The sequence below is a fragment of the Sus scrofa genome, chromosome 13 (assembly GCF_054392235.1).
Source record: "Sus scrofa isolate SSC_HxYL_T2T_F1_AM1 chromosome 13, Sscrofa_HxYL_maternal_Yorkshire_Landrace_v2.0, whole genome shotgun sequence".
NCBI classification, from domain to species: Eukaryota; Metazoa; Chordata; class Mammalia; order Artiodactyla; family Suidae; genus Sus; species Sus scrofa.
This window is the reverse complement of record NC_139395.1, coordinates 80,041,254-80,067,799: the sequence shown is the minus strand read 5'-3', so window position 1 is coordinate 80,067,799 and position 26,546 is coordinate 80,041,254. Positions and strand designations below refer to the sequence as shown.

The window sequence follows — 26,546 nt, the reverse complement described above, 5'->3', positions numbered from 1 at the left end:
GCCACTTAGGTAAACAGTTTTGTAATTTGCTATTCAAACATACACCACTATATAACCTGATAATTTTATTCCTCGCTATTTACCCAAGAGAAGTGGAAACATATGTCTACATCTAGATTGTTAAAGTCAGATTTATTAGATACAATTTACAAAAAATAAAATGCATCAATTGTAAATGGACAATTTGTTGAATGTTATGGATGAATGTTATAGGGGATTGTTCATACTGTTCTAAACTGTAAACAGCCTAAATATCCATTAACACATTGCAATATATTCAGATGCAATGGAGCAGCCCTTGGCTATAAAAAAAGAATTAACTCCTGACATAGGAAACAACAGAATGAATCTCAGAAACAGTATACTAAGAGAAAAGCCAAACGAAAAAGGTAATGCCCATGTATGAGTCCATTTATATAAAGTTCTGGAAAGGGCAAAAGTATAGTAACAGAAAGCAGATTGGTACTGCCAGGGGCTACAAGTGGAGAAAAGTGGGTACTGAGTACAAGGAGCTCCAATGGGAGATTTAAATCTGTTTTATGTTTGTGTTGATAGTTACACAACTATACTTTTTTTTTTAATGCATCAAATTGTTTGCCTAAAAATTTCTTGTGTGCAAACTGTTTCTCAATAAGTCTGATTTTAAAAATTTAGTGAGAAGAATGGCATTCTTTCCCATTTCTGCAAATCTCTTTAATGTCATGCTTAATTAATAGAAGACATCTTGACTCTCACATTGCTTTTTGCATTTAAACTGTTCTGTGTGTTGTTTTGGTTAAAACGTATGAAAAATATCCAGGCTATGAATTAGGTAATTGAAGAGAGGGGCAGTATTTTTATAGATTTCTAGATATTTGTGGCTGTTCTTTGATACTACACTAAAGCTTGGCAAGTGTTATTTCAGGAAGTTTAGTTACAGTGAAATTTAGAAGTCCATTTTAATGAGGTTTTTGTACTACTCTAATACATTAAAATTCATCGGTCTCTTGTATACTTCAAATGGATCTTTTACCGAGGGATGATTTTGTAACATTGTTTTTTAGTTATTTGGAAAATAATTGGTTGGTTGAGTTCCAAATTTAAAAAAGCATTCCTTAGTATCTACCAATGTCATCAGAAAAGTGGGAAGCTGTGAAGATCATTTATTTTTTACTGTAAATACTGTCACTTGTTTTCCTTGAAGTGACAACTCAACCTCATTCATTTTTGAGAAAATAGATTATCTGGGTCTGAATAATTGTACTATGCTGTTCTTTCAAGTAAAAGCCACGCTCATTAAAAAAAGTGCCAAGTTTAGGTCACAGGTCAAAACAGGCATCCATGATACTTTGTGTGTGTAGCTGAATTTGTGTGAGGGCTGAATTTGTAGTTCTCATGTCATCACTGAGGTTATTAAAAAGATACATACTAATGAGTCAAAATTTAATGTTTCATAAATTTTTTACCATTTCATCAAGGATATTAAGTAAAACTGGATTTTTTTTAGTGAGTGCATGGCCATTAAAATACACTGATTACTGATAGAATTCAGTGTCACTTCTGTAACTCATGCTAAGGCACCTGCAGTTTTAATCACCTTAGTTTTGCACTGTCAGTGCACATGTCAACATAACAGACAAGGCAAACAACTTGTTAGTGTTATTTTGAAAGTAGATTTGACCTCATCTGACCCCTGGAACCAGCTCAGGGATCCTTAGCAGGCAACTAGCGTACTTTGAAATCTGCCGTTTTAGGGAAGAGCTGATGGGTAGAGGAGGCAGCTAAGAAAACTTGGAAGTTTGGTGTCAGAGGATCTAGGGAAAGAGAGTGTTTCAGGAAAAGGAGAAATGCTGAATTGTATCAAATGCTGCTGTGAAAGTTTGAGTAGAAGGAGCTAGAAGACATAATAGATTTCACAACAAACCAAACTGACAAGAATTCATTTGAGAGGAGGCATCAAAAATAGTTAAGAGTCACTTGAGACCAAATCTGAAGTGAGGAAGTGTGACCACGAAGGCAGATAACTCTCAGGTGAAGTTTCACTGTGTCAGGGTGAGGCAAGAAATAAAGTGGTAGCTGGAGATGGGTGTTGGGTCCAGGGATAGTTTTATTTGTTTGTTTTTTTAAGTGTGCCTTTTGAGTTGGGAGATATTTAACCGAGGGATTTTCAGATCTTTTTTGAGTACAGTCCACCATGAAAAATATATTTTATATCACCACTACCTATATTCATACACATTACTGAAATATTGTAGAACAATTTGTAATCTTCCCATTTTTTAAAAAAGATTGTGTTCAGATACTTTCAAATGATGTTCATATTCTTCTTCCTTGAGCTTAAATGTCTCCAAGATTAGAAAAAAATTGTTTTCTATCATTTTTTCCTCAAAATTTCTTTAGAGACTAAAAAAGTTAAAATTGTGGGATAATTTACCTCCAAAGTCACTTGATTATGCTTATCCAAAATGTAATGCATTTTACTCTTTTTTAAAATTTAAGAACAAGTTACAGAGAGTTCTTCTGTATTTCATGACCCCGCAAATGCATAACCTCCCCAGATATCAGAGTTCCCCCCCAGAATAGTCTGCTTGTTACAGTTGATGAACCTGCATTGATACTTAGAATCACACAAAGTCGATAGTTTGCTTTCAGGGTTCACTCTTGGTGTTGTACATTCCATAGATTTTGACAAATGCATGTTGTGTACCTACCAGTACAGTGTTATACACAGTATTTTCACTTCCCTGAAAGTCCTCTGTGCTCCACCTATTCATCTCCCTTGTCACCCTTCCCCCCACAACCCCAGGCAACCACAGGACTTTTTACTCTCTGTAATTTTGCCTTTTCCAGAATGTTGTATAGTTGGAATCGTATAGTATGTAACCTTTTCAGATTGTCTTCTTTCACTTAGTAATACTCATTTAAGGTTCCTTCAGGTCTTTTCATAGCTTAATAGCTCATTTTTTTTTTAGACTTGAGTAATATGCCATTTTCTAGATGTGCCAGAGTTTATTATCCATTAACCTACTAAAGGACATCTTAGTTGTTTCCTCTTTCCATTTTTAATGTACTCTGGCACTTTTTTTCTTGCTTTCTTTCCTTTTTTTTTTTTTTTTTTTTTGCTTTTTAGGACCACACCTGCAGCATATTGAAGTTCCCAAGGTCAAATTGGAGCTATAGCTGCTGGCCTACACCACAGCCACAGCAGCACTGGATCTGAACTGCATCTGCAACCTACACCATAGCTCACAAGAACGCCAGGTACTTAACCCACTGAACAAGGCCAGGGATCAAAGCCACATCCTCATGGCCACTAGTCAGGTTCGTTACCACTGAGCCACAGCAGAAACCCCACTCTGGCACTTGTTATTTTATTTTTTTTCATTATTTAGATAATACTTTATTAGTTTCTGTAATCAAACCCATGTAGATAAGACCTTACATATTTAACACAATGCATTACCCCTGTGCAAATGGAAAAAATTATGTTTAACGTTTCTAGACCAATATGGCTGTTAATTTCTGTACAATGTCAACCCAGCACGGTACAACTGAGATACTTTTTCCAAAGTTGACAGCAAGCTAAAGTTTCCAGAAATTCACATTATATGTGTGTGTGTGTGTGTGTGTGTGTGTGTGTGTGTGTGTATAGACTTATTTATTTATTTATATAAAAAGACCAATAGCAGTATGTTATGCATCAATAGCAGCAACAGCTTTTCCAGGTTCTGCAGTCATCTGAACAAAATTATAGAGACAACTAGCACACTCTATTTAAAAAAAAAAGAAAAAGAAAAAAAAAAAGGTAAAAAGCAAAACCCCAGAAAACAACAAAATTTTGTTACTGTTGTGGTACCTGGCACCATTTTTTTTATTGGCTTCTCAGTCATCATCTGGAAAGAAAACATTCTAGAATAATGTCATTAAAAACATCTCTGATAAAGCACAGTCACTACTACATATCATAAAGCAGGTACAAGATATTTTACATTCACAGAGGTATGATACAGTACTGTCCTACTTCTATAATACTAGAGGATATAATTAAAAAGGCATTATTCGAGACTTGATTCTACTTTTCCAGCAGAGGGCCCAAAGGATGGTTATGACACAGCTCTGGTACAGAAATGTACCTTCTTAGATAGAATTTCCTTTCTTTAGTGGCACAGCTCTAGGTACTCACTGCTCTTCATGAACATCAGTTAAAACCCATTTTAAAAATAAAACCCACCATTGGATTCATACAAAGATGACTCTATGGAGGCAAGCAAGACTCAGGTGACCTAACTAGTATTTGACCAGCTCTGATGTTTCTGAATGTAAAGAGCTCCATGGAAGAAAGGAGATGCCAAGTAGCACTTCAAAGCTTCAGGCCACAACCAAAACACAGCATCATTTCAAACAGAAGCAGTAGCCAAACATTGCCCATAATGTTCAAGGATGAATATATCATCATCTGCTCACTCACCCGGGAAGAAGGGGAGATCAGTTACTGTACTTTGATTGTGTTCAACTCAATCACAATGTTATAAAAATAGCAAGCTGCCATAATTGTTATTCTTTTTTTATTGAGAAAAAAATGCTGATCTGGACCTACTAAGTTGTTTTCACAACCCACACTCTAATTTTCAAAAGCACAGTCCCATCCTAGGCTTCTGTATATGCCAGTGGGAAAGATTCAAAAGAGAGGGGAAATTGATGATACGGGAAAGGAAATATATCATTTCGAAGGCCTTAGTGATAGACTCCAGAGCATAAGTTAAGGGTTGGCCCCTCATCGCATCAAGGCCCGTCACTTCATGCTAACTATGAGGAAAGTAGACCATGTGTGCACAGATGAAGTAGTGGTAGTTGGAAGGTGACAAGAGTTCCCATTAGAAATTTTCTGTATTTTCAAAGTAGTGTGAGGCCAACAAGAAGGGGCTGAGAGGGGGTGTTAGAGAAAGTGTGAATTCGTCGTTTTGGAGAATTGTAAAGCAGAGTGTACTAGAGAAAGGTAGAAAAGTTGTATGGTAGTGTTGAGTGCTCTTTTGAGACTTATGATCATGAATTTAAAGTGAGGCTAGTCAGCTCAGGGTTGAATGAACAAGCCCTTCGTGAATATTAACCTTTCCCGTTAATCTTTTCTTCATCTGCGTTTAATTATGCGGGTGTCATAGGTGGTTGATGAAAAAAATACCTAAGGTTTTACTTTGAGAGACACTGACTTCAGACTCATTCCGTGATTTAAAATAGATGAGTAATTTTCTCAGTGACATCACTGTAAAGGCTTGAGTCTGTCCCAGTTTTGGGAGCCTGGTTTTGGTCTTGTACACCCCTTGGTTCATGGGCATACCCAGAGTTATTCAGATTATAAAAGCTGGTCTGAAAAAGAGTAGTTAAGGTGGTCAGGGCATAAAGGGCTTGACTTGGCACTAGGAAAGATTATGATATTTCATCTTGGCAAGGCAGAAAAGGTGGTATGACTCAAGTATTAAAAATATGGAAGAGTGTCACTTGGTTGAATGTGGCTCATTCATCAGTTCCCATAGCTACCTGAGCCACTTAAAACTTTTAAGAAGTAAATTCAGGGCATCTAACTAGCAGAAGAAAGATTTTAAACTCTAAGGTTCTCCTTGCCAAATGGCAGAAGTCCTAAAATGAAATGGAGAAATGAATGGCAACAGTTTTATTAGTCGTAATATCTTGGCACTCACTGTTCACCTTTGAGCAGCGGTTATTGGATTTCTTGGGCCAAAGCCAGGGCAGTGGTTACCATTTACTTTTTGGTTTCCAGCCTAGCTGTAGGGGTAATTAGATCTAAAAAGAAAATCTCTTTGAAACCTGGGATTTTTTACTTCAGAAGTCATTAAGCCTCCTTAACTGTTATAAGATTACTTTGGAAAGTTTCTCGAGTAATTCTTAAATCCGCAATCCATTAAGTACGCAGTGGAGGAGTCTTACTAGGAGAATGGGTCCAGGCTGGGTCTGATTAAATTTTACCGATCTATAGTGTTGTGTCACCCTTGCCTAACACAAACTACATAATGATGGCAGTGGTGTTAGCCCATTGGTTCTGGGGAGCTGAAAATGTACAAAGTAATTATTCTGAAATGCGAAGTGTCAAATAGGACTAAAGAGAAATCACTTAGCTTGTATCTTACACAGGATCTCAGCTGTTTCTGAAGAGCTGATTTTTTTCCAGTGATCTTTATAGCCAGCTTATATTTTGCAGAAATTTTAACCAGTCGCTTATTAAAAATTTATCAGATATGTTAAAATCCAACACATTAGTTTCACTGGGAGTTTTCATACACATACTGTACACGTAATATATTGGAATTTGGAGCAGTCTCTCCCTAATGCCTGAAGAACAGTCACATGTATAGGTCAGGAGTGTTAAAAGGAATATGCAAATGAGGGAAAACTGGCTTCTTTCACAGTAGGGAGGAAAGTCAGTTGAACCATCACCAGACAGGATTCTACTTGACTATAGGCAAGAATTATTTTCCATTGCCATCAGTTATCTACAATTTACAGAGCTGTAATACAACTCAAAGGCAGTGAATGACTGGAATCCTGGAGGGGAGGTCTAGAAAATGCATAGTTTTTAACTGAAGCACAGATTCTCTAAACCAATATTCATGGTATATTGACCAATTCATGGTAATTGCATTAAAGGGAAAATGGTGTCTCAACATGATGAAAATAGTCTCAAAATCTTGTTGTAACTATTTGCAGTATGAATCTTTCTCAAGTGTATTTTTACACGATTTACAGCATCATTCTGGACCATGACTTCAGTGTTTAAGGTAAATAAGTTCAACTGTAGCTATTTGAAGCATGGTTCAGAATCATGAATAGATAAGAGTTCCCTTATGGTGCAGCGGGTTAAGGATCTGGCTTTGTCACTGCAGCATCTCAGGTTGCTGCTGTGGTGTGGGTTCGATTCCTGGCCTCAGAACTTTCACATGCCACCAGCATGGCCAAAAAAAGAAAGAATCACAAATAGATGTCCTGAAGCCCATGCTGTAACGATTAGTATATTAATGTACATTAAATTAATAACAGTGACCTGGAGGTCAGGCTTAAATTATCTTCAGAGATGTTAAAATAGTAGTAAATTGATTGGTTAATTATAACATCCTAAAATAAGGTGGTTTAGTAGTGATAAGGATCTTAGATTGTTAAAGGGGTTCTGATGGGAAATAGGCAAGAAATGTGAAGGAAAAGGGGGGAATTGAAAAGGATATCCTTTGTTTTTATCAGCTTCCCTCAAGCTTCTGCTTTTATTCTCAGTTAATATTCTTCCTCTTAGTATTTTGTTGTGTCTTGGAAGTTAGAAGGGTGTCTTTTGCATAAATTTAAGTAAACAGCATCTTTCATGCTCTATCAAAAGCCTTTTTAAAAAAGTATGGGGTTTGGGAAGAAATGTGTAGTTGCAAACTAGGAACGTCATGTTTCCAATTTGGAGGAAGGGAGAAGATATAAAAGAAACCTTCCATGGCCCCCCAGCTCTTTTAAATTTATTGAAATGAGTCCCAAGGATGCTGTTCTTGAGCAAGTTTGTGTGCTGTTTGATGTCTAGTTTGTCAGTATTAGACTTGTAACTTTTATAGTCCTTGATTTACTGAGAAGATCTTTTGACTTTCAGGTAAAAAACATCAAAATGAATTTCAGCTTCTGGTAGATCAGGCCAAAAAAGGATACGAGAAAGCCGTTGGAATGTCAAAAAAAAAAGTAACGAAAAAAGATGATGAATCTACAAAAGACCTCTTATCTGTATGCGTGGGTAAGAGACTTTAGTTAAAAACAGAAATACATTGAATTTTACTGTTTTTAATATAAAGAGAAAATGAAACCAAGGAAATTTACTTTGGACTTCTTAGGTATTTGAAATGGGAAAAAGTATTTTTAGACACAGCAGTTGTTGGATATACACTATGTTTGTTACTCTGGGAAAAATGATTGGAAGATGTCCTGAAGTCACAGTTTCTGAAGTCTGTCTTCCTTTCCATTAATGATAAATCAAAAGTTTCCTATTGTTTAAGCCTGAGGATGTTTTCTAGGTGTAGGATTCATTGCTGTAGGTCCTTAGATATCCTCAAAGAGACTAAGTTATTTTTATTATAAGTCACTGGTATTTACTTTGGATGGAATATTCTGCTAATATATTAGCATTAGAGCTAATATGTAGCACATTCCTTAATTTCAACCCATTTTAAAATATGAAATTGGAGTTCCCGTCGTGGCGCAGTGGTTAACGAATCCGACTAGGAACCATGAGGTTGCGGGTTCGATCCCTGCCCTTGCTCAGTGGGTTAACGATCCGGTGTTGCTGTGAGCTGTGGTGTAGGCTGCAGACGCAGCTCGGATTCCGAGTTGCTGTGGCTCTGGTGTAGGCCGGTGGCTACAGCTCCGATTCGACCCCTAGCCTGGGAACCTCCATATGCCGCGGGAGCGGCCCAAGAAATAGCAACAACAACAACAACAACAAAAAAAGCCAAAAAAAAAAAAAAAAAAAAAAAAAGAAATTGTATTTTTGTTGCTACTAGGGCTTTGACCCTCATGAACAAAACAGTCATATTGGAGGAAAGTGCACAAGAAATTTCTTTACTATTTTCTCTTCATTGTGGTAAAAATACACATTATGTAATATTTATCATTTTAGCCATCCATACACATACAATTCATTGGCATTAAATACATTCACAATGTTGTGTCACTGTCACCACTATCTACACCCAAGACTTTTTTATCATCTCCAGCAAAAACTCTGTACCCATTAAATAATAACTTTCCCTCCAGTTTCTCTGCCAGCCCTTGGTAATTTGTGGTCTACTTCTTTGTCTATGAATTTGCTTATTCTAGGTACCTGATATAACTGAAATCATACATTTTGTTTATCCATTCTTCTCTAATGTGTTATATATATACCTCATGGTCTTTATGAACAACTTAAATTTGTTCATGTAGTTATTAAAGAATGTTGTTGGAGAGTAGTTTAACTCTTGAGAAAATGCTGCTTAATATCTCGAGTTAGGAGAACATTTTTGTTTATTGGTTGAATCTCTTTTGAAAATGATTGAATGCTTGTACTCGGATTGTGTATTCTCTGTGTTTGTGCACATAAATATTGCTCCCTCTGGGGTTCGGAGATGAATTTTGCTGGTAGATTGTTATGCATTGAAAGCACATGTCTGGGAGAGGTGGAGGGTATGAGAGAGGTAGACAGAGTGGCACAGACTGAAACGTTGAGCTTTGTGTAGCACCATACAACCAATGTAGTTTTTTTTTTTTTTTTTTTTTTTTTTTTTTTTTTTGCTCTTTATAATAAACTTGCTCATTAAAATTCCAATATAAGTGAGCAAGATACATGTCCTCTTAAGTAGAACAAAATCATCTGATTGTGTTGCATGTCTTTGGGGAGGTTTGATGTTGGGGCCTCATGTTTTCGACTCTATTTGGAATTCTGTCCTGAAAGCCATGGACAGATGTAAAGGATAACTAACTTTCTTTCTTTTTTTTTTTTTTTTTTTTTTGTCTTTTTGCCATTTCTAGGGCCGCTCCTGCGACATATGGAGGTTCCCAGGCCAGGGCTCCAATTGGAGCTTTAGCCGCTGGCCTACACCAGAGCCACAGCAACACGGGATCCGAGCCGCTTCTGCAACCTACACCACAGCTCACGGCAATGCCAGATCCTTAACCCACTGGGCAAGGCCAGGGATCGAACCCGCAACCTCATGGTTCCTTGTCGGATTCGTTAACCACTGAGCCACGACAGGAACTCCAGTATAACTAACTTTCACTGCCCACAATTGTTGAATGATATTTGCGCCCAAGAGGGAATTTGTCCTGTAGAAGCTTTTATAAGAGGGGAAGAAATAAGAGAAGAATATAAATCAGATGCAAAAATAAAAGATGCTCTTATACTGAATTCCTTCTCCCCGGTTTGCCAGCTTGATTGCATTCTCCCAGCTGAGTTTCCTGGGTGAGTGATTCCTCTTAACCCAGTTCTTGGTGTCCATTTACAAGAGAGGGTCCCAGATGACCTGGATTGTCCTCTTAGTTGCTTCTCTGCCTTTCCCAGATGAACATTAGAGGGTACAGTTTTGTTTTGGTAATGATCAGGCTTATTAAAAGCCAGACAACATCAGGAGCTTATTTTTAGAAGTTATACTCTTATGTGATGCATGCTGTTCTTGAGTGTAACAAATACTTATAATTATTTCTGGAAAAATCTTGACTGTATGGAGTTGAAAGGTGTTTTTTGTTTTTTCAACAATTTGTCTTATTCTCTTCCCATAATTTTCTCTTTATAACAAGAGGTATTTGATAAAGGTCACTGGCCTCCAGAAGTGTGTGAGTGATCTGTGAAAGCTCTGCTTTTCTGTGAGCAGAGGGATTCTATTCTAGTAGCACATGTGGCCTATAGTCAAGAACTCACACAGTCCTTGAATCATAAAGAGAGAACAGCTAAAATCCCAGCAGAGCTCTGAGATACCCCAGGAGGAGAGGCCTGGACGCTGAAGGATCCTGCACCAATTTTCTCCTATGTGCTTGGATTGGCAGATATTTGGTCATAGCCACATGTCGAATATTCTTGCAAACACTGTCTGCATCCCTCCGGCTTTCCTGGACCTTCATTATCTGCAATAAGAGACCTCAGAAATTGAGAATATGACAAGGGATGTGTGGAAATGTGATGTGTATTGGATCAAACAAATATTGTTTATGATTATATGCAGCAGATTCAGAAAAGTGTTGATAGATTCACTGCCACGCAGATTCATTTGCCACAATGACAAATATTGTGGTTCTCTTATTAATTGAATCTTTAATCCTTTTTTTTAATGCTTGTATTTATCACTGTTCTCTGGTCTGTGAAATTTATAGACATTGTTTAGTCATTCTCTAAACGGAAGCCTCATTAGAATTACGAGGTTCTCCTTACTCCAGGTTTTAAGGAATATTTTGCTTTAAATTGACTAATACTGTACTGCAAATTTGAAAGTTGCTAGGAGTAGGTCTTAAAAGTCCTCATCACAAGAAAAAAAGAAAAAATATTTTTGTAACTATGTACAGTTATGGATGTTAGATGGACTTTTTGTAGTGATCGTTTCACAGTATACACAAATATTGAATCATTAGGTTGTACATTTGAAACTAATATGATGTCATATGTCAGTTATGCCTCAATTAAAAAAATACACTATTGCCCCCTGCCAGAATAAATTAATTAAGTAATCTGGAATGTCACAGGGTGAACAGTATAATATATATTATGTAATTAGGTGGCACCATTGAATGTTAATTCTTATTCTCTGGCTATCGCTAGATTATATCAATATAATCAATATTGCATAAACTTCTATTTTACCAATTATGAATAGCAGTATTAAATGTGGAAGTAATAAACACGCCGAGGTCATAAATTTTAAGGTACTCCTAAATGCTTCTTTTTTCATTTTTTCTTCCATTTCATTTCTTTTTCCTCTTTTTAGGACCGGAAGATAATAAAATGAAATTGTCAGATACGCCCTTGGTAACAAAGCACCTCCCTCAATTAATGCTGGACTCCCCAGGGAAGTTAGAGCCTGATAGACCAGATGATTCTTCCAGTTGTACTGATTTTCAAGAAGAAGCTCTTTCTTCATCAGAATCAGATTCATGCAATAGGTAAGAAAATTGTCGTAGTTTAGATTTCTGTTTCCTGTGCACACTAAGATAGGCAGAAACAACTGGAAGACAGCCCTGAGGCTCGGTGCCCTTCCTCATCTCCTTCCACCATCTCCTGCTGCTTCCTAGGGTTCACAAGGGAGCCTGGCAGGGTGTGGAGAGTATGCACAGCAGCCTCAGGGGGGCCTTTGTTTTCTGCTTTGTAGCCTTTATATAGATGTTTTTCCTAGAGTTAGAAAAGAACACCATTGGCAGTGAAATTTTTATCAGGGGAATGAGTGAAAGAGATAAAATAGAGATGGCCAGAATAAAAAAGAACAAATCACTTAAGCAAAAAGAATGGATGGGGAAGCTTTAAAAATAGGGGATTTGGAGATGAGTCATTTTTCCAAATTATTTTTTAAAAGCCATTTAAGAAGATGATGTGTTTTGAAAGATGACAGTTGCATTATAGTTACCATTTTGAGTTCTGAAGATTCACTTTATGTGGTAAATGTTACCTTGTTTCAACCTCATCTTTATTACTTTTTTTAGTGGGTGCAGTATTCCCCTGGGTTTCTGTACCATCATTGGCTAGATTCTTCAATTTCTGTTGGATTTCTACATTTGTCCCAGTGTTCTACTTTACACCTAAAGCTGTGGTAAAGCTCTCCCTACAGAGAGCCTTTTGTTTCTAATGAATTGTTTCCTTATGCTTAACATCATTTGACCATAGTTGGTGGTGTTGTTACCTTCTGAGTGAAATCATACCAATTTAAAATGCTAACAGCGGCATATGAACGTGTCGTGGAAATTGTTTAATCTTTGGCATTTGTTGATTTAAAATTTGTTAACAGTACCCTAGAATGATAGATGATATCTAATCTAAAACATCAAATTAACAAAGTTTTTTTTTAAGAAGAATATACCTAAGGATCCTCTGCTTCCTAAGGTTCTTGGGAAACATCTTCAAATTATCCAGGATCAAGTATTAGGAAACAGAAATCTTCTTACTTTGTCCCTAACACTATCAAGGTCAGAAACATTGTATCAAGTTGGGTAAAGGAAAAACACTTGGTTAGCCTGGGTTTCTCCAAGAGCCTGACACTGCTGCAGTTTCTCTATGAATGATCAGGCCTTTCCTCCAAGTTTAAACAAAACTTAACAGGAAAACAGGGTAAAAATGAAGGAAAAACAGAGACCAGGGAAATAAGAGCAAGCTTTTTAAGCATAGTCACAGTTGCAGGAGTAGATGGAGTGGGACATTTTTATGAAGTTGGAGTTGGGGGAAATGGCAGAAAGTGAAAAGGAGAACACATAGCAGCCAGGTGTATATTTATCTGGTGACCAGAGTGTGGGAAATCGCATGCGATTGTTGGAAGTCTTGGCCTCAGAGAGACTGATTGGCGTCCCTGGACTGTGAGAGGATTATTAAACCATTTAATTTTTTTTAAGTAAGCTCTAATATTCTTCCACATTTTAATTAGTCATGCACGTATATATGTATATGTCTACACATATGTACACACACACACACACACACACACACACACACACACACATATATACCCATGACCAGTGGAACTACCTGCTAATTGCAAATTTTTAACAGCTTTATTGAGATGTAATTTACATATCATACAGTTAACTCAAGTTACAACTCACTGATTTTTAATGTGTTCCCAGAGTTGAACTACCATCAGCATAGGATCTGCTGGGTGATTTGGGAGTCAGTCTTTTGAAGTCTGTTTCCATGACTATGGAAAGCGTTTATAAATATCTTCTATCTCAGATCTGTTGGGAAGACGAAATGAGATAGTAGATGTAAGAGTCTTTTATAGATTTATGATCATTGGAGTTCCCAGTGGCTCAGTGGCTTAAGGATCCAGTGTTGTCATTGCTGTGGCTCTGGTCATTGCTGTGGCATGGGTTTGATCCCTGGCCTGGGAACTTCTGCATGCCATGGGTGCCCCCCACCCCCTGTGGTGTGTGTGAGTGTGTGTGATTATTCTTCTAGTTTTATAAAGACCAAATCAGTTGAATTTTCTCCAAAAATACTGCAAAAGTTGGAACTCTAGGACTGGATATTGCAAGAATGCTTTCATAGTCCTTTGTGCCTTAATTCTAATTCTTAAGCTGTATCATAGATTAAAACCCCAAATTTATTTTTTTTTCACTTTTTGGCACTTTAGAAAGTTGCGAACCTGCCCAAATTTGTTCTGTTCACATGTGTTTAGTTTGGCATCAGCTGGCCACTCACCCCTAGGCACAGTCTTCTCATTTACTCCCTGTTGTGCTTCCCTGGCACCTGTTCCAACCTTGTTGCTTTGTGTCTGTTTCCTCACTTTGAACACCTTGTCTCCCAGTTCACCAAGGCAGTGAATCTGACATGTTGCCAGATCTTTCCATTTTAAAGTTTCTTAGAATTTCTGGCTTCTGCTTTCCTGTTACTTGTAAGAGAAAGATAGGTTTCTTAAGACATTTCTAAAGACATATTCTTTCTTTAGACAGATTCATCCACCTCCTCTAAGACGTTGCTCCATCAGTCATGCCTTAAGTTTGCTCTTGGATAGCCCTCTTTTTCTTAGCCCTTCATCCAATTTCTGACTTCTTTTATTCTTCCCACTATGCAGGAAGTAATTTCAGTGTCCTCTCTTAATTCCTATAGCAGTGAATCTGAAATCCTTAACAGTTTATCTAAATTAAATCTTACCTTGTACTATAGTTATTTGACTATCTTTGTCACTCCTATTATTACTCATAAAAGTCCTTAAGAATTGAGTCTATCATGCATTTTTTATTAAAAAATGTCCTTCCTAGGGACACTACAAGATCTTTTTTATTTTTATTTTTTTAAATTTTATGGGCATATAGTTGACTTTCAATTTTGTATTAGTTTTAAGTGTACAGCAAAGTGAATCAGTTATACATATAAATAAATCCATTCTTTTTTCCCCATATAGTTTATTACAAACTATTGAGTGGTTTTCCTGTGCTATATGGTAGGTTCTTATTAATCATATATTTTACAGAGCAGTGTGTGTTTGTTATTCCCACCTTCCCAATTCCTTCCTTCCCCAACAGTTTAACCTATTGTAACCATAAGATTGGTTTTGAAATGTTTGAGTTTGTTTTTAATAAATATAAAAGTCCATTTGTATCATTTTATTACATTTCACATTTAATTGATATCAAATGATATTTGTCTTTCTCTGTCTGACTGACTTCACTGAGTATGATAATCTCAGGGTCTATCCATGTTGCTGCAAATGGCATTATTTCATTCTTTTTATGGCTGAATAATATTCCATTGTGTGTGCCACATCTTCCTTATCCACTACTCTGTTGATGGACTTTAGGTTGCTTTTATGTCTTGGCTATTGTAAATAGTGCAGCAGTGAACATTGGGGTGCATGTCACTTTTTGAATTAGAGTTTTCTTTGGAAAAGATGCCCAGGAGTAAGATAGCTGGATCATATGGTAGTTCTATATTTGGGGGGGGTGGCTTTATTTTAAAATCTTTTTATTAAAACATCACTCACATACAGAAAAAAACACACAAAACCAATTTGAGGAAAAATTATTACAAAGTGAATACACATATTTAACTACCCACCCAGGGAAATAGAACATTACCCCCTTTGTACTCCTCCCAGCTACTACCCCCTCTCTCCTCTTGACTATCGACACCATAGTTCTTCGTTTTCCAATTTTGTGTAAATAGTAGTATTCATCCCTGTATATCTGGCTTCTGTCACTCAAAATTATTGTAAATGTCTTTGATGAACATATATATGAATTTTTATGGGATATATTTCTAAGAGTAGAATGGCGGGTTTTTTAAGAAACCTCCACATTGTCTTCCATAGTGGTTGCACCAATTTATATTCCTACCAACTGTGTGGGGCGGGGGTTCCCTTTTCTCCACACCCTCTTCAACATTTATTATTTGTAGACTTATTAATGATGGTCTCTCTGACTGGTGTGAGGTGATACCTCATTGTAGTTTTGACTTGAATTCCTCTAATAATTGGTGATGTTGAATATTTTTTCTTTTCTTTTCTTTTCTTTTCTTTTCTTTTTTTTTTTTTTTTTTGCCATCTGTATGTATCTTCCTTGGAGAAATGTCTGTTTAGATCTTCTGCCCCTTTTTTGACTGCATTGTTTATTTATTTGTTTATTTTTTTGATATAAAGTTCCATGAGATATTTGTATATTTTGGAGATTAATCCCTTGTAGGTTACTTCACTTGTAAAAATTGTCTTTCATTCTCTGGGTTTTTGTTTGTTTTTTAATGGTTTTCTTTGCTCTGTAAAAACTTCTAAGTTTGAATAGGTTCCATTGGTTTTTTTGTTTTGTTTATTATTCTAGGAGGTGGATCAAACAAGGTATTATTGTGACTGATGTCACAGAGTGTTCTGCTTATGTTTCCCTCCAGGATTTTTATAGTATTCAGCCTAATGTTTAGGTCCTTAATCCATTTTGAGTTTATTTTTGTGTATGTTGTCAGAGAATGTCCTAATTTCATCTTTTACATGTAGCTGCCTGGTTTTCCCAGCTCTGCTCATTGAAGAGACTATCTTTCCTTTACTGTATGTTCTTACCTCCTTTGTCATAGATTAGTTGACCATAGGTGCTTAGGTTTATTTCTGGGTTTACTGTCCTGTTCCACTGGTCTGTATTTGTTTTTGTGTCAGTACCATACTCTTTTGATTACTGTAGCTTTGTATTATAGATGAAGCCAGGGAGCCTGATTCCTACAGTTCCATTTTTCTTTTTCAGTATCGCTTTAGCTATTCAGGGTCTTTTGTGTTTCCGTACAAATTGTGCCGTGTTGTATTGTATTGTATTTTTTACTTTTTAGGTCCACACCTGCAGCATATGGCAGTTCCCAGGCTAGGGGGTTGAATTGGAGCTACAGCTGCTGGCCTATGCCACAGCCACAGCAATGCCGGATCCAAGCTATGTCTGTGACCTACACCACAGCTCACAGCAACGCCAGATCCTTAACCCACTGAGCAAGGCCAGGGATCGAACCTGCAACCTCATGGTTCCTACTTGGATTCATTTCTGCTGTGCCATGACAGGATCCCCTCTGTACAAATTTTAAAATATTTTGTTCAGGTTCTGTGAAGAACGTCATTGATAACTTGATAGGGATTGCATTAAATCTGTAGATTGCCTTGGGTAGTGTAGTCATTTTGGCAATACTGGTTCTTTCAGTTCAAGACCATGGTATATCTTTACATTTGTTTATGTCATCTTTAATTTCTTTTCATTAGTGTCTTAGAGTTTTCGGAGAACAGGTCTTTTATCTCTTTAGGTTGGTTTTTTCCTCGGTATTTTATTTTTATTCCTCTTCCTATTTTTCTTGATGAGTCTGGCTAAAGGTTTATCAATTTTATTGATTGTTTTGAAGAGCCATCTTTTGGTTTCATTGATCTTCTCTGTTGTTTTCTTTGTCTCTTTCATTTTTTTCTGCTTTCATATTTATGGTTTCTTTGCTTTGACTAACTTTGGGGTTTGTCTTTTCCTCCTTCTCTAGTTGCTTTAGGTGTTAGGTTGTTTATTTGAAATTTTGTTGTTTCCTGAGAAAAGAATGTATTGCTCTAAACTTCCTTCTCGGAACTGCCTTTGCTGTATCCCATAGGTTTTGGATTGTTGTATCTTCATTTTCATTTGTCCCTAAGTATTTTTTGATTTCCTCTTTGATTTTTTCAGTGATCCATTGGTTTGTTTAGTAGCATATTGTTTAGATTCCAGGTGTTTGTGGGTTTTGCTGTTTTTTTTGTTTGTTTGTTTGTTTGTTTGTTTTTCCCTTGTAGTTGGTTTCTAGTCTCATAGCGTTGTGGTCAGAAAAGATGCTTGATGTCATTTCAATTTTTTTAAAATTTACTGAGGCTTGATTATGGGCCCATAATGTGATCTATCCTAGAGAATGTTCTGTGTGCCCTTAAGAAGAAAGTGTATTCTACTGCTTTTCAATGTAGTGTTCTATAAAATATCAATTAAATCTCTCTGGTCTAATTTGTCATTTAAGACCTGTGTTTCCTTACTGATTTTCTGTCTGATCTGTCCATTGATGTAAGTGGGATGTTAAAGTCTTCCATTATTATTGTGTTACTGTTGATTTCTCCTTTCATGGCTGTTAGCATTTGCTTTATATATTATGGTGCTCCTATGTTGGGTGCATATATTTACAATTGTTATAGCTTTTTCTTGAATTGATCCCTTGATCATTGGGTAGTGTCCTTCTTTGTCTCTTGTAACTATCTCTATTTTAAAGTCTGTCTTGTCTGATATGAGTATTGCTACTCCAGCTTTCTTTTGATTTTCATTTTCATGTAATACCTTCTTCTGTGCCCTCACTTTCTGTCTGTATGTGTCCCTAGATCTGAAGTGGGCAACACCTTTATTAAGTAAAGAATTTATTGATTCTAAGGTGTACATTTTCTGTTTTATATTTTAATGTCTGAAATTGTGATGTGTACTATAATCAGAGTTTCTTATAGTTGATGCCAGCCAGGTTGATGTTGTGATATACTTGCAAGTGTATGAATTTCAGTTGAGTTACATGTTTTTGTTTTTTGTCTTTTGTCTTTTTGTCTTTTTTTTTCTAAGGCTGCACCCGTGACATATGGAGATTTCCAGGCTAGGGGTCCAATAGGATCTGTAGCCACTGGACTATGCCATAGCCACAGCAACGTGGGATCCAAGCTGTGTCACCACAGCTCATGGCAATGCCAGATCCTTAACCCACTGAGCGAGGCCAGGGATCAAACCCACATCCTCATGGTTACTAGTCAGGTTCTTTAACCTTCGAGCCATGACAGGAACTCCGAGTTACATGTATTTTTAACTTTACATTGGTTTGTCATTTTAAACGTCTTCAACAAAATAATGAGAAAAAAGTTATCATGTGTAAAGAAAGTAACAGAAAGTACAGCAGAGTATAAGTTTGATGTTAGTGAGGTAGTGTTCACTGTTGGATGAATGATTGCAGTTCTGTGTTTTCTTGCAAGACAGTTGAGTGATTTACAGGGCCTTAAGATAGCCCATGTGAGTATCTGAAAACTTTTTAGGTTTTGTGAGTGAGCTGTGTGCAAAGGATTGCTTGTTTGTCACATGACCTGCTGAAGGCAGGAAAAATGGTCAGATCTCTTGGAATAGATGGAAAAAATTTCAAAATAGTAACAGCCTGACTGATTCATCTATTGTAAAAGACTAAAGTTCAGGTCTAGAATATCAATTTGTCAGACATTTCTTCCTGTCTTCGAACAGAAACTGCTTCTCTTCCAATCACATGTGATGTGATTGAGGAAGGAAAACAAAATCATGAGCTCTGTTTGCAGAATGGGTGTCAGTGCCTTAGATGAAATTCCTAGAGACAGTTGTCAGTTTTCAGAAATGCTTTATCTCTAGTGCTCTCAGTGGTACAGAGGATGACTTTGTGCAGGAAAACTCAGATAACATAGATAGTGAATCAGAACACAATGAAGAAGAATGGGGCTCTGAATCTGATGATGTTTTAGGAGTACTTTGATTTATTTCAGATTTTTTTTTCAATGTATATGCACAACAGTGGTATAAGGTAAAAACCTATCTCTATATATGTTTAAAAGAACTCTCTGGGTATGTAAAAATTAAAAATAATGGTTCAGACAGTGGAAATGAGCTCCACTGATCTTTGCAGAAGCTGAGGACCAAGGGATTAGAGGACCCAGGTGCAGTGGTTGATAGCACAGGGCTTTGGATTCCAATATTCCTGAACTTAAATCTGGCTCTGCCAGGAGACAATAACTCTGACCAGAAAACTGTGGCTGCAGGGAAACTGCACAGCTGTTTTTGTAATGGTTCAGAGGGGGTTAGAGCTTGAAAAGTGAGGAATAGATTTTTTAACTGCTCTTGTAATGGAGGGTTGGAGCACAGAATTTTAACCTCTGTTCTTTGTTTTGGATTGATTCTGTCCATTTGTTTGTAAATTCATTTTTTCTGAAGATAAAAAAAAAACAGTGGTTCAGGAGTTCTCGCTTAGGCACAATGGGATCAGTGGCTTCTCTTCAGTGCTGGGACACAGGTTTGATCCCCAGCCCAGCACAGTGGGTTAAAGGATCCAGCATTGCCATATCTGCAGTGTAGGCCACAACTGCAGCTTGGATCTGATCTCTGCCCCTGGAACTTCATATAGTGTGTGGTGACCAAAAATGGGGGGTAAAGAAAAGGTTCATCTTGCCATCAGTGTTGTCTTAGATTTTTGAAACGTAGTATCTGAATATGAATAAGGTCCCTGAGTCACTTTAAGCATAATTTCATCACCTAATTGGAAACTCATAAAGCAGATCATAATACTCAGAAAGTTGGTGGTAAACTGGTAGCAGATTGTCACAAAGTATGGTGATCCATTGGTTAGTGCCAGTGTTTTTTAGTGACTCCAAAACCTAAATAGTCAAGAGATATCCAGTTGATTAGGGTAATTAACACCACAGAAATCAGGAAAAGAATTCAAAGTGAGAAGGGAGCCATCACAACCAAATGCCTTTAGTAAAATCAGAGCTTTTCTGAGATAAGTGGTCTTTGTCTGGTCCAGCTTTTATTTTCTGTAATATTCAGGCATCAGATGGAGGGGAGGTGGAGCATTGCACTCAGTGACTTTGTTCAGATCTTTTCTCACCCCAAGATTCTGTGATCATGTTATTTTTGACAAGTGTAATAGTTGGTGAATTGTCTGTGCTCTCTTGCTATTTGTCCATTGCAGATTGTGAATCAGTCTTTTAGAATTATACTTATTCCCTGTATATTGAAGTGTGCCTATCTTTTTCTCTTTCATTGTTTACAAGAATGTTACCATTTTTTTATGATAGTTTTATTGTTTTCACTGTAAAGCCCTAAACTTTGAGTACTTTTTTTTTTTTTTTCTTTTTTCGGTCTTTTTGACATTTCTTTGGGCCACTCCTGTGGCATATGGAGGTCCCCAGGCTAGGGGTCGAATCAGAGATATAGCCGCCAGCCTACGTCAGAGCCACAGCAACGCAGGATCCGAGCCGCGTCTGCGACCTACACCACAGCTCGCGGCAACGCCGGGTTGTTAACCCACTGAGCAAGGGCAGGGACCGAACCCGCAACCTCATGGTTCCTAGTCGGATTTGTTAACCACTGCGCCACGACGGGAACTCCTTGAATACTTTTAATTTAGATGTTATGCATGTTTATTGTGAAAAAAACAGAACATTTAGGTAAGCAAAAAATAAAATTCTGTAACTTTCGCAGCCAGAAATAACTTTGTGTTAACATTTTCATATGTACATCTTTCTAAGGATAGCAGTATGTATGCATGGATTGACAGAGGAACATTTTTAAGACAGAAGGATCATACTATTTTGTAATTTTTTGTGCTCCCCCCCATCTTTTTAAAAGGCAAGTAATGCAGTTTTAAGTCTAATGTGAATGTAAATACATTGTGAATTGTTTTTTAACTCATGCAGTCATACTGTGGTACAGACTATAGGTCTTACTATTATACTGTTGAATAACACTGTTGGTTTAGTGTTAGAGCAGTATTTAAGCTTATGTAATTTGCCAGGCTGAAAACTAATAATAATCTTACTTTAAGATCCAATAGGGATATCCAATCCAAGTAATTATTAGGATGAAATTGTTTTTTGATAATTTGATTCTTAACTCTTAAATAAGTACTTCTTTTAGAGTTTAAATTATTAATGTTGTATTGATTCTTTCTTGCCTGTGATAAAAAAATTGATAAGAATTTTGTATTTTTGTACACCTTCTAGATGATTTCCGGGAGTTCAAGAGACTTGTCCAAGTTTCTATAAATTAACTTATTGTTCTTCTTAATCAAGAAGAAAGAGCTTTTGTTCCTTGATTTTTGGCAAGCAGAGAAAACTGCATTTTTATTGAGTGGTAAATTATTAGAGAAGATGCTTTGGATTATGACTCTAGAGAGGAAGCTTTATCTTCATGTAGAGATGAATAATTGTCATGCTGTTCTTGAGAAGAACCTTTAGATCATTATTTTTTAAAAATATTTATGCGCTTTAGTTCTAGGCAATGTAAGTTAAAAAGAGACTTTTTAATATAACTAGCAAAATATGAATAAGTTAATAGATGAGATATTATGTCAATATTCAGTTTTATGATGTTGACCATTTTATTGTGTAAGTGAATGTCCTTGTTCTTAAGAAATGCACACTGAACGGTTAAAGGGACGTGGTGGCTGCAACTTATTCTTAGTGGTTAAAAAAGTAACATATTTTTGTGTGAATACACACACACACAGAATAAGAGAGCAAATGTGGGAAAATGTTAGGAGTTGCAAAATCTGGATGAAGGGCCTAAGAGTGATTTTGGGGGGTATGTTTGAAATTATTAAAATTTTAAAAATTTTGAAAAGAGTACTTGTCCGTAATCAAAGAAGGTTGTTTGTACCAGAAGATTTTTCTAAAGGAAAGATTTGTACTTACGATTTATTGACTAAAAACTGTAGTAGCCAGGGGTCTGCTGGGATGGTGAATATGATTTTCAGTCTCTGAAACCGTATTCATTTCAGTCAGTCTGTTCGGGACCAACTTAACATAGTTATGTCTTGGTTTTGGTGTTAGAGAGCGTGGGCTCATGAAGTGGGAATGGCGATTTCAGTGTTCTCAGAGTATCACAAAGACCAGCCAGTTTCACTGCTTGGTAACCTGTAACCTACACAAACCTTCTTGCAGATGGTCAGTGTTGGTCATAAAAGAACCTGGGTCAGATAATCTGTGAATGAACACATTTTAACTTTCCACTGTTCCTGGAAAAACCATTACCTCTTCTCTAAGGCCAAGTCCAACACAGACGCAGACACAGAACACCAGTCACTTTGACAAAAAGTCTTATTAACTATTGGCCATGCCTCTGATATGTTTTGGTATAACTTTTCATCACTTTTCAGTCATTTTTCAAAGAGCTATCTGTCCAGACTTCATAAGAGCAAGAGAGCAAAACCCCAAAAACCAACACCTATGAAGAAATCTTGATTACCTTTTGTTGGAAAATTAGTTCTGAGTAAACTAGAGAATGATAGGGAAATCTTAGAAAAAGTGTCATTGTGACAGTCATCCAAGGAATGTGGAGCACTGGCACTAGCAGCCTGTTGATTGCTTCTCCAAGGTAACAGGAAATGCTACCTCTGTCATCAAAGTGGCCTCTCTGCCACAGGGGCAAAGTTGAGACGTGTTGAGATTACAATTTTTGTTTCAGGGAGTTCTTTCAGTGTGAGTCTTGGTTAGGAGCAGGTAAATCTAATAGTTGTGAGTTGATGAGTAGAGGAAGAGGATTTTGAGAAGAGGGGCTCACAGAGTCCTTGGGTATATGTCCTTTGATGCTTTCTGTAGAAAAGCTGATGGGTTTCATAGGAAGTTTCTGGACTCAGCAGTAAAGCTATTTACAACTTTTATCTTGTACAAGAGTCTTTGAAATAGTTAAGCTATATCGATGGAACAGTAGATGTAAAATCTTTTTAGTGTAGGCAGTGTGGTTTCTACAGATGTTTGAGTGCTAGGAGTGTTGTGTTACATCACTGAGTGCATAGTCAGACCCATTTTAGAGATGTGGACATGGCAGGTCAAAGGACTTCCATAAGCTGCCTGGGGGGCTACACATGGTATCTGGCAGTACCAGGATAAGAACCCAGTTGACCTCAGAGCCCAAGTTCTCTGACTGATAGTGCTTATAGCCAGGCCAGCTTGCGCTTCACATTCTTGGAAGAGTGTAAATAAGTAGTTCTTGAAATGGTTGGGCTTCCTGGGAGCCAACCACCAGAGAAGGATTTGACTGGAAGTGGTTAATTTGAAAAGTGAAGGAACCACACTGTAGGGAGTGGGGAAGTAAGACAGGAAGGGAAGACAGTATTTAAGCGGTATGTTATTAAACCAGAGGATACTCTGAGCAACTGGAGTTTAATCATCCTGGGCACTGGGAGTGATTTAAAATACCCACTGGAGTTCCCAACCAAGGGGCAAAAGGCAGAGGTATCTATCAGTCATTTGGGTGGAAGCTGCTCCCTGCAACTTCCAACCTTCCATGCTGGTGACAGAGCAGACTCTGGTGGCAAGAGGTCACCTTTGGAAATAATCTTTTATCAAACTAAAGATCACCTATATACTAAATACCACATTGCCTCTGTGGACTTCCTCCCCTGAATTCAATTACCTCAGTCAAATTGTAAGAAAAACATCAGACCAACTCCAGTTGAGGGTCATTCTGCAAAATAACCTGACCAGCATGCCTCAGAACTGTCAGGGTACTTAAAAGCAAGGAAAGTCAGAAAGTGTCACAGTCTGGAGGCACCTAAAGAGATAGGACAACTAAATGTGGTGTCATGAATGGGACCCTGGAACAAAGAAGGCACATTAGGTAAAGACAAAAGAAAAACAAAATGTGAACTTTAGTTAATAATTATAATACATTAGTAAAGAGGGATCTTGATATGAAGATATTCAAAGAATGTGTTAAATATTGGGAAAACCGAAGTCATTGAAACATTTTCTTCGATGGTAAATTGGTCAGTTCTTGGGTTATAGTAAATTTGGTTACTGAATTATTCTTTTTTTTTCTTTCAGTTAATATTATATGTTACATTTAGTCATGTAAATAAGTAATAAAGCCCTTAGTAATGCATTCTATAAAATGCATTATTTTGTACTCTGTTAAAATTTAATCCATATATGAAGCATGAAGAAAGAATTCTGTTTTGTTTTCCTTTGTTTTTCTTATTTGTTTTTTCGGATTTGCTTTCTAGTGCTAACATCTTTACATGGTAGAGTGATTTCACCTCATTGGATGTAGCCTACTCAGCCTTTACGTTGCAAGAGAAAACTTACACAATTTACAGTTTGCCTCATCTTCAGTTAACCATGTTTTTATTAGTGAATACTTACTTGTAAAGGTGATTTGAATGGTGATCCTTTTCTCCAAAAGATATCTGCTGTTAAATAATAGCATTTTCTTCTACTCAGATACTTTGATGTTGGCACCTTTTAGGCATTTTTTTTTATTATTATTATTTTTTTTGTCTTTTTGTCTTTTGTTGTTGTTGTTGTTGTTGTTGCTATTTCTTGGGCCGCTCCCGCGGCATATGGAGGTTCCCAGGCTAGGGGTTGAATCGGAGCTGTAGCCACCGGCCTACGCCAGAGGCACAGCAATGCAGTATCCGAGCCGCAACCTACACCACAGCTCACGGCAACGCCGGATCGTTAACCCACTGAGCAAGGGCAGGGACCGAACCCGCAACCTCATGTTTCCTAGTCGGATTCGTTAACCACTGCGCCACGACGGGAACTCCTAGGCATTTTTTTAATTATGCATTTTCATTGAGTAATATGATGGGCTTATTTATAGTAGTTTTTTTTTTTGGTTTTGTTTTTATCATAAATACATGATTTTCAGTATTCTGAGTCAATACTATGTGGCAGATATTTCTGTTTTTACCAAATTCATGAATTGCTGCAATATAAAGTTCTATAAAATTACTTTGTGTCCTTTGGTTTACTGCGTCAGGAGAGAATTTTACAATTCCCCTTAAGGGATGATTACTTATGTATCTAAAATGCTTATACAAATTGGCAGTTCCTTCCAGGTTCCACACTTAGCACATCATACTTTCATTGTCATAGCTTGTAGCAGTGTCTGATTGTCACCTCAGCTTTTATACGATGACTGTGGTGTTTGTCTTGGCCTGACATGGTAATAACTCTTTGCATAAAGTTGAAATTTTTTTTTCTTTTTTTCTTTATTTTTATTTTTCAAATGATTCTTATTTTTTCCATTATAATTGGTTTACAGTGTTCTGTCAATTTCTACTATACAGCAAAGTGACCCAGTCACACACACACACACACATATATATATATATATACATCCTTTTTCTCACATTATCCTCCATCATGTTCCATCATAAGTGACTAGATATAGTTCCCAGTACTATACAATAGGATCTCATTCCTTATCCACTCCAAATGCAATTGTTTGCATCTGTTAACCCCAGACTCCCAGTCCATCCCACTCCCTCCCGCTTGGCAACCACAAGTCTATTCTCCAAGTCCATGAGTTTGTTTCCTGTGGAAAGGTTCACTTGCTCTGTATATTAGATTTCACATAGAAGTAATGTCATATGGTAGTTGTCTTTCTCTCTCTGGACTTACTTCACTTAGTATGAGAGCCTGATCCAGGCATGCCCAGCAAGTCGCTGTTGTCTTCCTAATGTAGTTAAGACAGGTTCATCAGCTGAGAGTGGGGGCCAGGTGGCAGGGAGGCAGTTTGAGAAGGTGTGAGTCTTTGAGAGTTGCGGACAAAACATGCCAGATATTGTAGGGTCACCTGGTAGTAAGAGTTGCCCACATGAGATTTGTGATCAGGGATTTTAAATAAGATTAGTCAGCAGATAAAGTCAGTTAAATAGATAGTTGATTTTGTTTTTATTTTTTACTCCAGCATGTTTAGCTTCTAATATATAGCTCAGGGTAGGTAATTATTGGCGCTAGCCTTCTTCTTGCATTGATTACAGATACTAGAAAGAATCAGACAAATCTAATTTGAATGGCAGTCAGAATTAAAATTAAGGTAGATATAACAGATGTGTGCTTTGGAATTCTTTCTCACCAACTAAAAGAACTTCAAATATGTAGCTTTAAAGCTTTCAGATATAACTTAGAAATGTTTTTGACAATGAAAAAAACATGCTAATACATTTCCTTATTACTTACAGAGGTTTAATAAAACCTTTTTAAAAACATTCAAGGAGTTCCCTTTGTGACTCAGCGGTAACAAACCAACTAGTATCCATGAGGATGCAGGTTCAATCCCTGGCCTTGCTCAGTGGGTTAAGGATCCCACATTGCCATGAACTGTGGCACAGGCATGGCTCAGATCCCACATTGCTG

The 26,546-nt window shown here is 37.1% G+C and overlaps 1 protein-coding gene across 6 annotated transcripts in view; it reads left to right on the top strand.

Annotated features, from left to right (window-relative positions):
* Positions 1-26,546, top strand: part of RAD18 (RAD18 E3 ubiquitin protein ligase) — a 106,134-nt gene that overhangs the window by 57,682 nt on the left and 21,906 nt on the right. For all 6 annotated transcript variants that reach the window (XR_014822316.1, XM_021068322.2, XM_021068321.2 and 3 more), the window contains 2 exon segments: positions 7,613-7,750; positions 11,463-11,637. Coding sequence is in view for 5 of the 6 variants with exons in the window: in XM_021068322.2 (XP_020923981.2) it covers positions 7,613-7,750; positions 11,463-11,637 (313 nt within the window). In the remaining variant the exon portion in view is untranslated.